Below are 16,060 nucleotides of genomic sequence, written 5' to 3' on the forward strand. Positions count from 1 at the left end.
GTGGTGGGGTGGGGGACTACTTTTAACAAAAAGCGTTCCCTTTCCCCCACACCCAGAGAGCAGACCAAATACATTTTGTCAAAAGTGACTTCAGCATAAACTTGCTCTTCCTCCCAGAAGTGATTCTGAATGTAGCTGTTTCAATGGGAGTTGCTGCAGCTGTCTGGTAAGGAGTGAGAAGACAGCTTGTCAGAGGTGCTTGAATGAGGCTAGTTGTGTTTTTCTTCCATGCCTCTGTTATAATACTGTTCTGGGCAGCACACGGTGGTGCAACTGCTCTCTGCACGGTAGGCTGTAGGTGCTCACTGGACGACAGAACTGGGCTCATGGGAGGCTGGTATTGGCAGAAGGCTCATTTGGTACAAAATGCTGTAAAAGGGAGATGCAAGTGACTCCAGGTCTGCTCGACAGTGGATGTAAGAGGCCTGTTTGTTATACAGTGTTTATTAAGTAGATTCAGTCTTATATATGATATACAGATTCAAAAGAAAAAAGGATTCCACATACTTATGAAATCAGTGCATTTAGCAAGTAATACCATGGAGATAACAGCTTGATTAACAGCTCATTGGTCTTTGTTAAGTGAGGGGAACAGGGAGTTGGCCTGTGCTAATCATTCCACAAACAGAACAGAATTAAGTTGCATCACATATATAATAGACACACATTCTAAGAATTAAAATATTAAGCCACATTTACTGGAAAAATCCACAGTATATAACACAAATCATTTGTATAGAGCTTATTGAGGAGGAAGTGCTCATCTGCTTAAAAGAGCCACATTGAGTTGCATAGGTGCCTAGCTGCAAAAATATCATTTAGAAAGGAATCAATTGATTACGCAATAAAGTGTCACCTTAGAAGTTGGATTCTCTTCCCCTGGTGGTTTAAGTGCCATGTTTGCTACTCGAGCCCCCTGGAAAGTACTGGCTTTCCAAATGAGGTGTCTTTGACTTCATTCGGGGACCCTCGTGTCTCCCGAGGGACTCCTTTCCTACTGTTTTATTCTGAAATCAGCACTGGGGATGACTTGACCAGGTGTGCGGGGACGCGTGTCTCCAGTTGTGCTGAAGGAAAAAGCAGGTTCTTCCCCCTTCCCCAGCTGTTGTGATTGCTGCTCTATTCAGCTTGGAATCAGGTCCAGCTGAGCAGCTTTTGCCTTCGTGCCTTGGGTGCCAGGGAAGGAGGCTGGTGAAACAGCACCGTCATATGGTTCTGTTTCCATGCGGGGTCCTGGCTGTCGGTTTTTTAATGAATTCTCTTGTATCAGGTCTCAGATTTTCAGACCAAAGCTATTTCTTAAGTTGACCACTCAGGATAGACTAGATTGTGCAAAGAACAAATCTGTGACAGCACATCTCAGCACTGGGGGGAGGGAAGGGGGGCTGTTTTGTCTTTTAAGATGGTGAAACGTTTCCGTGAGAGAGAAAGTGAGTCTGTGGCTTTCTTAGGCAGATGAACTGGGTGAGGTGCATCTTCCTCTTCAACAGCAGGTCTTGCAGAACACGCAGGGGCTGGGAGTTCTGTACATGTAAACAGTACACTTTCACTGAGTCCAAAATTAGGAGCAAAAATACAAAGGTTCACATTGGTCTTAGGTAGATACAGGCGAAGAACTGAGCTGTACGGCTCTGAAACAACCAAACAAAAGTTTTCTAAAGCACCACTAAATTATATAAAAATCAGACCATGGACGGATTGTAGTTGGTATTCTGGTGAAATACTATGCTACCTTGTAAAAAGTTTTACAAAAAATTACAAATCAAAAGTATATTATTTAACCCTCTGAGTTCAAAGCAGCATTTTTGTAAATGAACTGGTACTAAATCCTGCAGCCGCCCGCCGGAGGGGAGCAGCCCTCTGGACTGGGGAGGTACAAGTCGCATCTGCCTGGAATCCCGTGAACACTTTTTCCTCCTGCTGAAATGCATCGTTGGGAACTGGATGTCCCACGCACGCTCGCGAGGAGGCGTCTCAAGGAAACAAAAATGGTATGTTTTCTTGAACACTTTTTTTCCCCCTCAGACCGTCTGCTAAACTAGGGTTCTCCTTTCAGCCATCACGAAGTCTGGAAAGCCAGTGTGTTCTGCTCCTGCTCATTCCTTCTGCCTGAGAATCTAAATTGGAGATTCCTAGTCCTTTAGTATCTAGGGAGAACTGAGGATTGTGGCTGTGAAATGACAGGTTTTGAGCACAGAAGGGCCGATATCGAGTAAGGACCAGTTAAAGAGCACTGAGATGTCCCGTGGAGCTAGCTCCAAAGAAACTACAGCTGCAGCTTACCCACAAAAAAAACAAAAGTTCCCTGACAGAAATATGTAGTGGATCCCATTTGTTTCACTTGTCACAGATGCTGCTGTCACCAGGGCTTCAGACATCTGCGCGTGTACCCTCCAGCTGCAAGCTATGAACATCAGTTGGTGTCGCCGGGTGGGTTGTCCATTGTTTTTCCTACGCGAGCCGGAGTCTCAGCTCTGTTCTACCAGTGTTTGAAACGATTTAAGAGCTACTGAACTTCTAACACATGCGCTAAGCCAAGTTCCAAGGTGATCTGGTAAAGACGACTAGAACCGGTATAAATACAACTTGAATCAAACTCGCTGACGTTGATCTCTTTGCAATAAGCCCCTGGGCAACCCCTTTCTTAGTTAATTGGCTGGCAAACTTATGGCTACATGTTCACCATGGCCTCTTGAGGAGCAGAGGCAACAATTAAGTTACCTATAGAGAGAATTCTGGGACAGCGATTGTCTCTGCCTCTCTTTCTTTAACATTTAAGACTTTCACAAATGGCTGTGGTTACATTTTGTAAAGGGTTTGTTACCTCATGGTATTCACACAAAAATAAATATTTACATAAATTCAAAGTATGGGGGGTGGACAAACCAAGCAGGCTTGTGAAGTGCTGGGAAAGTGTCTGTCCAAAGTTCTGGATGTGCATGGTGGTTCTTTACTCGGCTGCCTTGACCTTGGTACCGGCCTGCCCGCCCCGTAACTTGGCCAGATACACTCGGCCTGGTCGGGACGTGCCGGCACACTTGCCCCTTTTGGCTCGTGTTGGAATGAGGGGCATCAAGTCTGATCTGTGGCAACCCCCCACCTTCTCCCTGTGGGGACTCTGGGACTGTAGGACACGGTCAGGAGTTGAGTCCCCTTTCTCCAGCAGCTGGGGAAAAAGGTCAATGCAATAGGAAATCCCCTCCAGTGCTGAGCTTAGGCAGGTTCTTGTCTAGAGAGCCTGAGGCCTTGTCTCTCCTAAAGCGAAGAGCAGGGCTTTGTTCCTCAGCCAGCACTGGTTGTCCTGTTTTACGGGGTGGAATTTGGTTAAAGAAAAAGCTTTCAAAAAATATGTTGGCGGTTCGGCCTCTGCCACCTGCAGCAGTTGAAACCCCTGGGTTGGCATGGCTGACTTCTGCAGTGCAGGCCTGACCCCTGCAGAAACCAGCCGCACCAAGACAGGCTTTGACAAGTTGGTCTAAAAGGAGTTGAAGAAGGAAACCACCTGCACTCCAAATGCTCGCCATGGCAGTGGCACTTATCGAGGGCTGCTTTCTCCTGGCTCCTGCCCTCCAGAGGAGAGCAGGCCTGGGTTTCCACCAGCACTGGGAAGGGAGGAGGCAAGGAGAAGTCTCACGGGTTCTCCGGCAGCAGTTGCTGCTGCTTTTTATGGCTACAGACCACGTTGCATTGCTTGGCCCTGCTCGGCATTCATGCCCAAGCATAGTCCCTGGTTTAGCAGCACTGGTGATAGGTATTGCACTGAGCAAAGGGAAGTGCCTTGGTGTGGGGGGAGGGAAAGGGCTGAGCAGTGGTAATCAGGCCTATCTCTTTTTCACACGTTAGGAATTGTGGGCTTATTCCAGGACTGTTCCTGGGGGGCTCCAGGGCCTGCAGAGAGCCCCCATCACTGCTGCTGAGCATCTCCTGGCCTCTGCTTCCTTGGGAACGGCTCATGGGGCTGGAGCAGCATGCCTTTCCTCCCCAAGAGCCTGCCCTACCTTTTGTTAGTCCCAGGTACCTATCCTAAGCAGTTCTGTTGCTGCTGTCCCAGCACTGGCTTCACATGCACATGTGAAAACAGCCTGGGTTTCAAGGAGCGATTGGATGTTTTTTATCGTGCAGCAGCAGCAGCGCACCTTGCTTTCCCTGAGCAGAGAGGGCATCAGGCCGGGCGAGGTGTTGAGCTGCTGGCTTAGTGTCGCACTCCTCCACGGCCTTCGCTTCTCTGCCGAGCAGTCGGGCTATGCGTCATGCACGAGTTCGGGGGTGAACCGTTAAGAGCCAGATTGGGGAGTCCTGGAAAAAGCCCACAATGGAGTGTGAGGTAGAAAACAGATCATGAACGCAGGACAGTGTTTCTCAGATGTCTCCTTGTTTTCTTTCGTTCTTTTTTTTTTTTTTAATTTTCAATTTTAAACGAGTGAGAGAGAGAGAGAGAGAGGTCCTTCTGGTCGGAAGTCTACTGAGCTTGCTGAGTCTCTGTGGGAAATATCAGATCCCACTGCTGCTGCTACAGGACTGCTTAGAGTTCAGGTCTAAACAGGACGCTCCTTTCTTCCTTCTTCAGCTTCCACCTAAGCTTATGGGAGGCTGAGCAGCCCGGAGGCTGCCAGGCTCACAGACAAGCACCCTGTGGGACCCGGGTTTCCAGGAGGAACGGGCATCGCTGCCCAGCCGTTAGTAGTGTAGTGACATGGAATGTGTTATTTCACAGGAATAAATGCCTTCTCATCAGACGGACACACAACTGGCAACCTGTACAAACTTAAACGAATCCATTTTCAGAAAAATAAATTACTAAGGGGAGAGGAGGGTCCATTTCTCAATAAATATGCGATTCAGCTCACCTAAGACTGGAAAGGTAATTATCTGGGGGTGGAACTCTAACAGTGGGGTCCACAAAGGGTCTCCTAAATACAGCTGCAGCCCCAACCTCCCCAGGCTCCCTTCCACCCTAGAAAGTCCCGCACCCGTCCAAGTCGCACGTTTGGCTTCTGGTCTGTGCAGTATGGTTTGAAAATGCGTCTTTGTGCCCAAAGTCCCAGGTGCTTGGAGTGTGAAAGAAAACGGGTCTCTTGGATTCCACCTCTTCAAAGGAAATGTACCACCCGCATGGTGGGAGGACGATGGTAGGTCCTGAGCAGGACACGAGTGGGAGCCTCTTTCTAGAGGATGTCAATTGTCTTCTGACAGAGGAGCTACGCGGATGCCCGGAGTCAGTTCTGCTGTAAAATGAGGTTTTCCAGTTCATCTGCTGACCGGAGGAGAAAAGCCGCGGACTCTCGGTAGCCGGCGATCAGCTGCCGCACCGCGCTGATCTCCGTGGGGCTAAGCTGGGCGGCCTGCATCCCCCTGCTGGTGCTGTTGGATGGGGCTGTACTGGATGCCCCCCCTTTCATGCTGAGATCAGTGGGACCTGCAAAGGGAGAGCAGGGGAGGGCATCAAGAGTGGAACAGGGCCGGCAGCTACCCCAAAGGGGCAGGGCGGGCCTGGAGGAGGAGACAGGCGGCACCAATTTTGCTACTGCACTGTGCACGTGTGATGGGCACACGTGAAACGTGAGTCGTCAGAAACATGCTGCTGTCCCCACCCCCCCAGCCTGCAAGAGAGGCATGAGGCTCAGGCAGAGCTGTTTCTCCCTGGGTGGTAGGGATTGAAACACCTGCTCCATGGGTGTGAGAGCCCGTCCGGCTGAATCGCAGCTGGGCTAGCCCCACCAGGAGGGAGACGCGCGCCGGGCCCTGCAGCGATCGTGCCTCCTGCGGTTCGGAGCTGCTCCACCGCGCGCTGCAGCCCAAGGACTCAGGAGGCTGCTTTCTGGCTCGTCTCTGGAGGTGTCCGGCCGCGGCTGCCCGGGGTCAGTTCTGGGGCAGTGCTGAGGGTCAGCCGCAGTCCCTTGGTGCCTGAGTGCACTGGGCAAAAGGGCTCCCACACAGAGATGGTCCATCAGACCCAAACGAATGGTGTTTTCTGCCTGTCCTCAAGGAACCCCCTTCCCCAGAAGGGTTGAGCAAGCCCCCAGCCTGCACTTGCTGACGTGCAGGAGTAGCTAGGAGCACGGGTCTGGCCCCGCTGCTGTCCCTAAGCACCCCCCCAGTCTTCCATCTGCTTCAGCTTCAGGGCCCTGCGCTGCAGGGAAAAGAGGAAACACCTGCTCTCATGGGTGTGAGAGCACAGGGGAAACGAAGCAGCGCAGGAGAGGGAGACGCAGGCAATGAGGGACCCGGCAGGAGAGCTGGTGACTGGGCCTGGGCAGAGGAGCACGTGCCGCCAGGGAGGAGAAACGGCTCGGAGCTGCTGCTGGTCAGAGTGAAGAGCACCGGGGGGGGGGAGGGGCAGGTAAGGTGACACCCTGCAGCATGCACCAGGTTTGGACCCAGGCGGGTATTGGAAATGGGAGGGCAGGGATGGACACCGCCCATTTTGGGGGGCGAGAGCAGGCAAGGGAGATGGGGAGCTCACCCGGGTTGTGGGCCAAAGATTGGAGCCGTTGGAGATGGCCCCGGAGGGATGGGAGAAGCGGAGGCTTTTGCTCCGCTTAGGCTGAAGCGGTGCTGAGACGGCTGAGCCTGGGCAGGGGCGGATGGCGAGCTGGCTGCGCAGACCAGCCTGGGGGGCTCCCAGCAGGTAAGAGCAGGAGAGCGCAGACCCGCCATCAGCGGCAGGGGAGTGTGTGGGAGCGGAGGGAGCCGAGGCAGTGCTGAAATGGCACAGGACAGCCCTGGGAGCCTGAGCAGAGGACATGGGTGTGTGTCCAGGAGCATGGGAGGGGAGGGGAGGGGAGGGGAGGGCTGAGCGAAGCAAGGACAGCGGCAGCAGAGAGGGGAAGGCAGCAGGCAGGAGACTGGAGCCACGGTGCAAACCGGAGGAGGAAAATGGGGAAGTGGCCGAGCTAGAATCTGCGCTGGCCGGGGAACGGCAGCTCCGGTGCAGAGGGGCTGCAGGGAGATGGGGGCTGGGGGCATAAGAGGGGCCAGAGCTGCGCTGGCTTCATCCTAGCAAGGGAACAGGAGCATGGGAGGGGAACAGGACGCTGTCGAAGGTGGGGTGGGGAGGGGAGGGGAGGTGGAGAGGATGTGGCAGGAGCGTGCTCTCTTGCCTTTAAAGGAGCTGGCTGGCAGGAGCCTGGGCAGGGGCAGGGGAAGAGGGCTGGGAGATGAGCTCTAAACATGGACAAGACGGGAGCGAGCACACTGTGTGCCAGGGGCTGGCTGCCGGTGGAGCAGCACCTGGAGGAGCCCTGCCCTGGAGGAGAAGGGCCCCGAGCCCCAGAACCTGGACGCGAAGCGTGCGCCCCCCCATTCTAGCTGCAAGGATTAGGTCTCGGCAGCTGGGGCCTGGGGCAGGATCTTCGTTCAGGGTTAAGAGGCATTAGTGAGGGATGATAACAGTTAATCCCAGACAGGCATCTCTCAGGACTCCGGAAATCACATCCGTTCAAATCCTTGCACCCGCCGGCTGGGGCAGAGCCGGGGCAAGGGCAGAGGAAGGAAGCCGAGGCGCAGAGCAGGGCTGGGAGAGGCCTCATGGGATGTGGCCCCACAGGGGCCTGGAGCCCACCCCTCCATGGGGATGCACCCTCCTGCCTCTCAGCTTCCCCCAGGCTGTGGCCCTGCCTGACCCCCGCTGCTCTGGCCTGTCCCCGCTCTTTTCGGCGTGGATGATTTGCTGCCACTTGGATGCCCATGTTGCTGACATCATCTGGCCCCAGCTGACTTCCTGCCCCTTGGGCGGGGAGCTGGACCTGATGATCCTGCAAGGTCCCTTTCAGCCCTAATGTCTATGAAATCTATGAAGTCAGCCTGACCATGCCCCCAACCTCCTCCTCCCTCCTTCCTCTGCCTGCTCCTCTCTCCCAGCCCCCTGCTCCCTCGCCGCCAGGACGGGGGCGGCTTTCTCTCCCTGCTCGGCTGCTTTCCCAGCCTCCAGGCAGATGCAGCCCCCATTAGGGCGGAGGGAGGAAGGGTGGGGGAAGGGACCCCCTCCGACCAGCACAGGGATCAGGGTGGCAATAGGCAGCTGCCTCCGTTAATCATTAATGCCTGGTCCACGTTCTCTCTTCTCCAGGTAAAGGCAGTCCCCTGCCACGGCCCTGCCCTTGCTTTCCAGGAGCCTTCGCGGCTGCTGGGGCAGAAGAGGTGGGCCCTGAGTGGGGACCCCATTTCAACAGACCGAGGGGAGATGGGATGCAGGGGAAGACCGGGCAGTGGTCAGTCCTGCTGCCTGTTTCCCCACCATGTCGCGCTTACCGTTACTGTGGTTCCCTGTTTGGAGCGAAGTGGGTGGCTGGAGGCTGCCCCCGAGGGTCCCATAGCCACGGTAGCTGTAGTTCAGGCTCCCGTTGATGTAGACCGGGTCCTGGGAGTAAGACGAAGCTGGCAGTGAGTAGGAGGAGTGGGTGATGGCCGTGGAGTCGCGGGAGTGCTGCTTGTCTAGAGCGATGGGCTCGTCCTGTGTTGAGGGAAACTCGTTAGTTAGTGCCAGGAGGGGCCTCAGGGTGTGAGGGGAGGCAAAGGCAGCGTCGACCTTCATGCTGGCTGCGAGGCCTTTGGTGGGCGAGTGCCTCCCAGACACTCGGACCACCTGGACTCCTCCCTACGACACACACCCAACGCTTCCGCCGTCCTCCTTCCCCTGGGAACGTGCAGTGTGCCCCTGCAAGGGCTGCCACTCTCTCCCAGTGCCGGGAACGCCCTAACTCCCTCCTGGCGCACCCCAGAACTGTCGTCCTGCTTGCTCTGCCCTTCCCAATGGACACCCTGCATGGACGGCCCTGCGAGCGGCTGCTGCTCCCTCCCTCGCCCCAGCACCTCGGAGCAAGTCACCCTGCAAGAGCTCTGCTGACCTGGGCTGGGCCTTGGAGCAAGTCCCCCTGCTGTGGCTGGGGAAAAGGCTGGTGAGAGCGCACCCGGCGCACGGAGGGCTACCGGGATCCTACCTGGGATGTCTGGTAGATCTCCAGCCGCATTCTCTTGGCTGCTTTCCGTGTTTCGCTCTCGCAGGCGGCTGCCAGGATGTTTTCTGCCATGGCTGAGGTCAGGTGGGGTGGGGTGGGTCTGGTCTGTGCGGGGAGAGATCAAGAGAGCCTGTGTTTTGGGAAATGTGGAGGGAGCGAGTGGTCTTGCCTCCCCTGGCTCCTGGGCTCCCAGGGCACAGAAACCTCCATGTCCTAAATCACAAGCTAATATTTGAAAAGTGAGACACCGAAGGCTTCAGCCTGGTGCTCCCCTCCAGGTCCTGCCTCTCTGTGGCTAGGAACAGCCCTGGCTTTGTCCCAGGATAATTGTTCAGATGCACTTTGCGGTGTCAGGGTGAACTGTTAGGGCTTCTCACTCTATGAATCTTTCTAGGATTTATCCTGGGGCAACAGATGTGGATGTCCGAACAACTGCACTTTGTCCCAGGATAAAATGTTTTGTCCTGGGCAGTGCAAGGGAAGGCTCACCATCTCCATGCCGTTCTTCTTCATGCGGCGGCAGGACTTGAGGTAAGTGCGGATGCGCTTGCGAGCCCGCTCCTGGAACTCGGGGAACTGCCGGCTGCAGGACTCGATGATGGCCTGGATTTTCTCCTTGGGCTGCTTGGAGATGGGAACCATCCGGTCCAGATTCTCGTCCACAAAGAGACGCACAAACATCTGCAAAGAGAGCAGAGAACGTGTCCGGTGAGCGGGCCGTGGTGCAGCTCCGTGAAGGCCAAGCCCGGCGCAGCCTGCCCGGTGCCCTTACGTTGAAGGCCTTCAGCCGCTCGGGATCCATCCCCTCGGAGTCATTGATTTTGTCATTGTCCTCGTGGTCGTCGTGGTCATCGTCATCGTCGTCAGCTGTTGGCGCTCGGCCGACGGTCAGGTCTTCAGGGCAGCCACTGACCTCGGTCTTGATGGAGTCATAGCTGCCGGAGCTGTAGGGGGGAGACTGAGAAAGGAGAGGGCGCATCAAAACCATGAGTGCACTGCCTGCCCCCGGCTCCTTCCCCTGCCCGATTTGACATCCCGCTCCCTGCCCAGGGAAAGGATGGAGCTGCCCCCAACTCTGCAGCACAGACCAGCCAGGAGAGGGAACGCACAAGAGGTGCAAGCGCTGGATGATGACAGCGGTGGAGATGCCAGATTTGGGTCCCCACCAGCGCTGGCCTCGTGCTGCCTGGGGCTGTGCGTGCAAACCTGGAGATGCAAGCAGCAGGCTCGGGGGGGGATGTCCTGTTTTCAACAAGGTTTAAGCCATGAGGGCGCCTAACTCCTATGGGCAGGGGGCTCGGTCTGGCGGCCGAGCGAGAGAAGCAGGGAGCCTTTGAGGCAGATGCTCTATGAGGAAGCCCCTTCCCAAGGTGCTAAACCTGGATGGGAGATGCACCAGCCTGAGCCTGTCCCGGCAGCTCAGAGGTCAGGCCGTGCCTGCACTGGCGCCTTGCAGCAGCGGGCCCTACCCCGTGTGCCGCGGGGCTCGGCGCTTTCCTGCCGTGCTGGGAGAGGCCACCCGGGAGGCACTCGCTGCAACAGGGCTCAGGGCCTGGGAGTCGGTTCCTGGGAAGAAGCGAAGCGCATCTGCTGGCCCAGCCTCGTCGGTCGGGGCAGGGTGGCCGCAGCTTGCCCCTCCTCGCCTGAGACGGGGACATAACTTATCTGGGAGCTGGTTTCTCTGCGGCGCCTGCTGCGGCAGGGTCGACAGCTGACCCCGGATTTATGGCTGTGCGGCGGAGAGTGGGAGACCGCCGCGGAGCCCGGGGCTGCCGAGACCTCACAAAGGGCTCATCACTCACGCTGACCGTGGGTTTCACGGGGCAGGGGGAATGACTTTCACACGGGCTGCCTGAGGGGGGCTGCTTCCCCGAGACGGGGAGGGATGCTCCCGTCACTAACCAGGGCTCTGGGCTGGGCTGCATGGGGCCAGGAGCTCAACGCCGGCTCGGTGGCCCTTGCTTTCCCTGACCTCTGCTAACCAAACCGTCCTCCTTGGGGCCTTGTTTTTGGCTGCACAGGGCCGGCCCTGGAGCTGGAGCGGGGCCAGTCGCAGCTGCTCTCCAGCAGCTCCTGGGAAATGGCCGAGTTCGGCTGCGCTGCGTTCCCCTTCCCTCCCTAGAAGGGAATGCATCCAGCTCCCCAGCCGGCTCCACCCCGCTCCCACCCGGCCCCGGGCCCAGCACCGCTCTCTCCTCCCCAGGGGCAGGAGCAAAGTCCTCTGCTGCCCTGGGACAGCCCGGCTGTGCTTTCCTGCCCCCGCCCGCCCCTGCCCTGTGCCCCGAGCAGGTGCGCGCCGTGCGCCCGGCTCCGCACGGCCTGCCTCGCCACCAGACGCACCTCTGCCGTCGTCTTCGCCGCGTACTTCACCCGGCTCCGCAACCCGTCCGTGCTGCAGCCGTCCGGCGGGTAGGACGGAGCGACGTGGGCGGGTGCGAGCTTGTCGCACAGGTTGATGGGCTGGTCCTCGGTCGAGGCGGTGAAGTCCATGGGGGCGGCCGTGCCATTGCCGTTCATCTCGGGGAAGGCGCTGTCCCCCTGCGTGCTGCTGGAGGTGGAGGGGTTCAGGGTGGAGGAGCCGTTCCCGCTGCAGCTCTCCGACGAGGAGTCGTCTGCAACACAGGAGGACGCGTCACCTGGGGCCCGTGACCCTTGAGCCCCGGAGCCCTGAGGATGGGGTGGCCCGTCCCCTGCCTCCCAAGGGGATGAGGCGCCGGCCAGCTCACGGCGCCAAAGGCTCTTTCCCGGGCAGCTGGGAGCAGCGCGGGGTGACCCCCTCCCGGGTCCCCAAGCCCCGCGTGCCATGCGCCCTGCTCACGCATGAATGGGGCTGGGTACCGCCGGGGCGCTCCCTGGTCAGGCCCCCCCGCGGCGGCTGGCAGGTGGAGGGGCAGCACTCCCCTGCGCCCAGGAAGGAGCTGGACTTTACCACGCCGGCTGCGCTGGGGCCTCCCTGCGGAGCCACCCCGGGACTGCCGGCCTGCGGCTCCCCTCCCCCAGGAGGAAGGGCAGCCCTCTCCCTTCGAATGGGCTTTGCTTGAATAAGGACTTTGGAATTTGGCCTCCTCCTGTGTCTGTGCTGTGGGAGGGGACGGGGACAGGGATGGGGACGGGATGGGTCCCTTGTGTGGGGCGGTTCGACTCCTGTTCCTCTCTGTGGAGAGGTTTAGGCGCCGGGGCTGGCCAGAGAGCCTGGCTGCCCCTTGGGCCCAGGCTGGAAGGAGCAAGCGGGGGCCGGCGTGAGCCCTGCGCATGCAGACAGGCCCCCGTGCCAGGCCGGCTGCAGCGAAGGCTCCTGCAGAGCCCGTGCCCGGCTCCCCGGGCGGGCGGGCGGACGGACGAGGCTGACTCCCGACCAGCCACAGGCAGCAGGCCCAGACCTGCTGTGCGCTAGAGGATGCGGCGTCCCTTCCTCGCCCATGTGGCCGACCCCACCTCCGCTCCTCCTGGCTCGCCGGTCCCTGACACCTACCTGCCTCCCCCCACGCACCTGTCAGGCCCCCTCCCCCCCAGGGGCTCCGCCTCCTACACGCACGCACAGGCTCTCCCCCCTCGGCCCTGGGTAGACAAGTCCCTGCTCAGCTGCTGCTTCCTTCCTGGCGGCCTCCAAGCCGCAGGGTCACGGGCTCCCCTTGGCCCCGTGCCCGCCCTTCCTGGACGCAAGGCCTTGTGCTTGCACACACGCACGTGCTCCCCCCGCCGCCTTGGCCCTCGCAACGCCCGCCCCGTGCAGCTCCCTGCAGCGCTGGCCCAGCGGGGCCCAGGTGCTGGCGTGGGGAGAAGCCGTGCTGGCCCCCTCCCCTTGCCGGCCTCGCCTGCATCCCAGCGCGGGGGGCTGAGGCGACATTTCCGTGCCCCTGGGCCCGGCTCCCCTCCCCCTGCTCCCTTCTTTCGGGAGGTGCCTCCGCTCCGCTCTGCGCTTTCCTCCCCGCCAGGGAAAGGGCGAAGCACGTGGGGAGCGGCTTCCTGTGCAACTGCGCGCTCGGCTCAGAACAAAGGAGCGCGCGGCCTGCCGAGCAGATGGCGGTCCCCGGCTTCCTGCTCCCTGCATCCTCGGCCGCGCCGCAGGACAATGGGGGTCAGGCTGCAGGGCCGGCCTCGTGTCCCCCCGGCGCGGGGTGGCGGCGCATGTGCGGGGAGCCCGAAGGTGTGCGGGGTGGCGGGGAGGAAGGTGCTGGAGCTGCCTGCTTCCCTCCCCTCCTGCCCCGCCACCCGCAGGGAAACCGCAGCGAGCAGCTGCTGCACGCTTCCGCGTGACCCTGCGCAGGCAGTGGCAGCTCGGGACTCTGTCTTGCTTGCAAAAAAGACAGATGCCGCGCGCCCCCGGGCACCCGAGTGGGGGGGCCCCGGTGGGGCAGGGCGAGCCCGGGCTGCAGCCGCCCTGGCCGAGGGGCCTCGGTGCGCCTGGCTGCGCTGGGGGGTGCGCATCCTGCGCCCCGTGCCTGCTCCCCGCCTGGGAAGGGAGGCGGGGTGGCGCGAGTGCCCCGTGCCGGCCATGTGCACGGGGCCCGCCTCCCCGGCGGCCGTGCCCGCGGGCACGGTGGCCGCTCCGCTTGCTCGGCTGCCAGGGCAGAGGTGGCGGCGCGGAGGAGGATCCGCGTGCCTCGGCCCTCCCCTGCACGGCTGGCTCCTGCGGAGTCAGGCGGGGCTCCCGGAGGGCCTTGGCCAGTGCTGCCTCTCCGCAGGATTAAGGAGAATTAGTCCCGCGCCGTGTGCCGGGCATTGCCACGGCAACAGCGCGGTGCAGCCGACCAGGCACCTCCCGAAGGGCCTGGCTGCTCCTCGCCTGCGGGTTTCTCCCGGGGCTGGGCGTTAGGCAGCACGCGGAGGCCCGGCTGCACGGCAGGCGTGGGAAGGGCATGGCCTGCAGGCGCCGGGCGGCCTCCTTGGCCACGATGACGCCCGTGGGTCCGAGCTCATCCAGAGCAGATGCGTCGCATGTTGTCACCGTTCGTCCCTCTGCAGCTGCCGCCTCGTGGTCTCCAGCCTCCCGAGCGTGTCTGCTCGCCTCCCCGCTGCAAGCGTGGCGTGGCAGCCCTTATCCAAGCCCAAACCTGCCCGTTTCCTTGCGTGATGCTGGTGCTGAAGCAGGGACCAAGGGCCAAGATGCCAGTCTGCTGCAGAGACCCTCCAAATCTGTGGAGTGGCTTTAACTCCCCCGTGAATACAGACCTTCGCTGAGGTTTGCTCAGGACGCAGCCAGGAGGGATCTCACCAGTGCAGGTCCCACTGGGGTGACTTGTGTCGTGTTGTAAATGGGCAAAGCCTGGACAAAAGAGGAAGATCCCTCGGGGTGCAGCAGTATAGGGGCCTGGTAGCAGGTCGGAGACTCCCTTCCCAGTCCGAGTGAAGGCAGCAGCCAGCGGCACGCTCTCACCCGGGTGCTGTGCTGAGCCTGGCTCTACGTTACCGGCCTGACGACCAGCTGGGGGAGAGCAGTGTGGGGTCCAAGCCCGGCGGGGGGTACCGTGCTGGTGCGGGTCTAACGACGGACCTTGCCCTTCTACTGAGCTGTTTGCTTTCCTCGTGGGGGGTCATTTGCCATCTTGATGCAGTGCGGGACCTTGCTGGGGCAGCACTACCGAGGCCAGGAGAGCATGCCCGGCGCAAGGCAGCTGGGGCCTGTGCAAGGACGGGGATGCCTCTACAAGGGGTCTGAGCACCAGTCGGTCACACCTCCCGATCCGGCCCGGCCCGGCCCGGCCCTCGTTGTGGTGTTCAGAGCTGCTTGCCAAATCATGAGCTTTGGCCTTGCAGGGTGCTCGTGAGCTCTCCTGTCTTCTAGCTGGCCACTGGGTCCAGCTCTTTCTGCTCTCGGCTTGCAGGACGGGCACTAGCTGAGCAAGAGCTTAACGCGCGCTACGTCGTGGCTGCAGGGGTCCTCAGGAGCATGAATGCGACTGCTCCAGGCCCGGGAGACTTTGGGGATTCGCTTCTCTGGGGGCGCCTGGACACGTCGGCCTGAGCAGCGAGCTAGCAGAGTGGTGCAGCCGCGAACGTGGGCGCAAGCCTCGCGAGGCCTCTGCTCTTGGCTTGCGGCTGCCCGAGCAATGAGGTCCCTGGCTGCCGGTGTCCCAGCCCTGCGGGAAGCCAAGCTTGGACTGGGTTTGCTCCTCCGTCCGGGATCCAACGCCTTCGCCTTTCACGCCGGTCCTCGGGCAGCCGTGATTTGGTCGGTCAGTGCCGCGACAAGCCTGCGAGGCAGAGCTCGGCCTGGAGACCCACGGGGTGCCACGAGGGCACCCTGCTGCCAGCCACTTCCCCGCCGGCCCGTTCGGTGGGCCTCACCTCCTGCGTGGGGACGACTGCAAGCGCTTGGCTGCAAAGTCACAGCTCCCGCAGCCATGAGTGTGAGCAGGAGAGGGAGGGAGGGCGGGCGGTGTGGCTCGGGGAGAGAGGGAGCTGACGGCGGCATCTCCATTGTGGCCTTCGTCTCTCTCTCTCCAGCCTCGCCATCATCAGGAGAGCGTCGGGGGAGGGAGAACAAAATGGCTCTTGGCTTCAGGATGAAGCCTTGGCGCAGGGGCGGCTCAGCCATCCGTTACGCCGCTAATTGGGGCGCTGCGGTCTCCTTTGGAGGTGGCTGGAGGGCCCCGGGTTTCAGTGGGGTCGGACGGGAGGTTTCCTGCACCTGCTCCCCGAGAGGCTTTCGGGGCAGCGAAGTGGTGGGGCTCGGCCTCTCGTCCAAAGGCAGAGTTCGGGATGAATGGGGCAAATTGTTCCTCCTCCTGTCACATCTCCAGAGGGGAAGACAAAAACCTCCTTTGACTTGGGGGAACAATGAGCTTATGTCAGAGTGAGCGGTCCACGGAAACCTCGCGGCAGCCCCGCACAGTCGCCGCTCTGTGACGGCTCCCCGCGCACCACCCGGGACGCTCGAGGGCTCTGGAGTGACGTGCCGGTCGCGGCGCGGGCTTTCCAGGGCCCGGCCGGCGCCGCCCGGGGTCTCGCTCTGGCTGGGTCGTGCAAAAAGCTCCCGTAGAACAGCCCAGCCCTTGCAAAGCCCCCCCTGCCCCTGCCCGGTGCCGTTGCGCCGGCCTCCCCTCGGTTGCAAGCAGAGCTCGGTGGCCTCCCCCGTTGCAGCGTCCCCGGCACGGTTCACA

General features: G+C 60.4%; 1 protein-coding gene across 3 annotated transcripts in view; it reads right to left on the bottom strand.

Moving 5' to 3' along the window:
- Positions 1-4,387: 4,387 nt before the first annotated feature.
- NOL4L (nucleolar protein 4 like) overlaps positions 4,388-16,060 on the bottom strand; it is a 47,691-nt gene continuing 36,018 nt past the window's right edge. For all 3 annotated transcript variants that reach the window (XM_019539488.1, XM_019539490.1, XM_019539489.1), the window contains 6 exons: positions 11,298-11,569; positions 9,730-9,915; positions 9,447-9,638; positions 8,940-9,062; positions 8,251-8,452; positions 4,388-5,416 (listed from right to left, as the gene is read on the bottom strand). In XM_019539488.1, coding sequence (XP_019395033.1) covers positions 5,217-5,416; positions 8,251-8,452; positions 8,940-9,062; positions 9,447-9,638; positions 9,730-9,915; positions 11,298-11,569 — 1,175 coding nt within the window. In that variant the 3' untranslated portion in view covers positions 4,388-5,216. The remainder of the gene's footprint in view (positions 5,417-8,250; positions 8,453-8,939; positions 9,063-9,446; positions 9,639-9,729; positions 9,916-11,297; positions 11,570-16,060) is intronic.

Source organism: Crocodylus porosus, unplaced genomic scaffold (assembly GCF_001723895.1).
Source record: "Crocodylus porosus isolate Cpor-Errol unplaced genomic scaffold, CroPor_comp1, whole genome shotgun sequence".
NCBI classification, from domain to species: Eukaryota; Metazoa; Chordata; order Crocodylia; family Crocodylidae; genus Crocodylus; species Crocodylus porosus.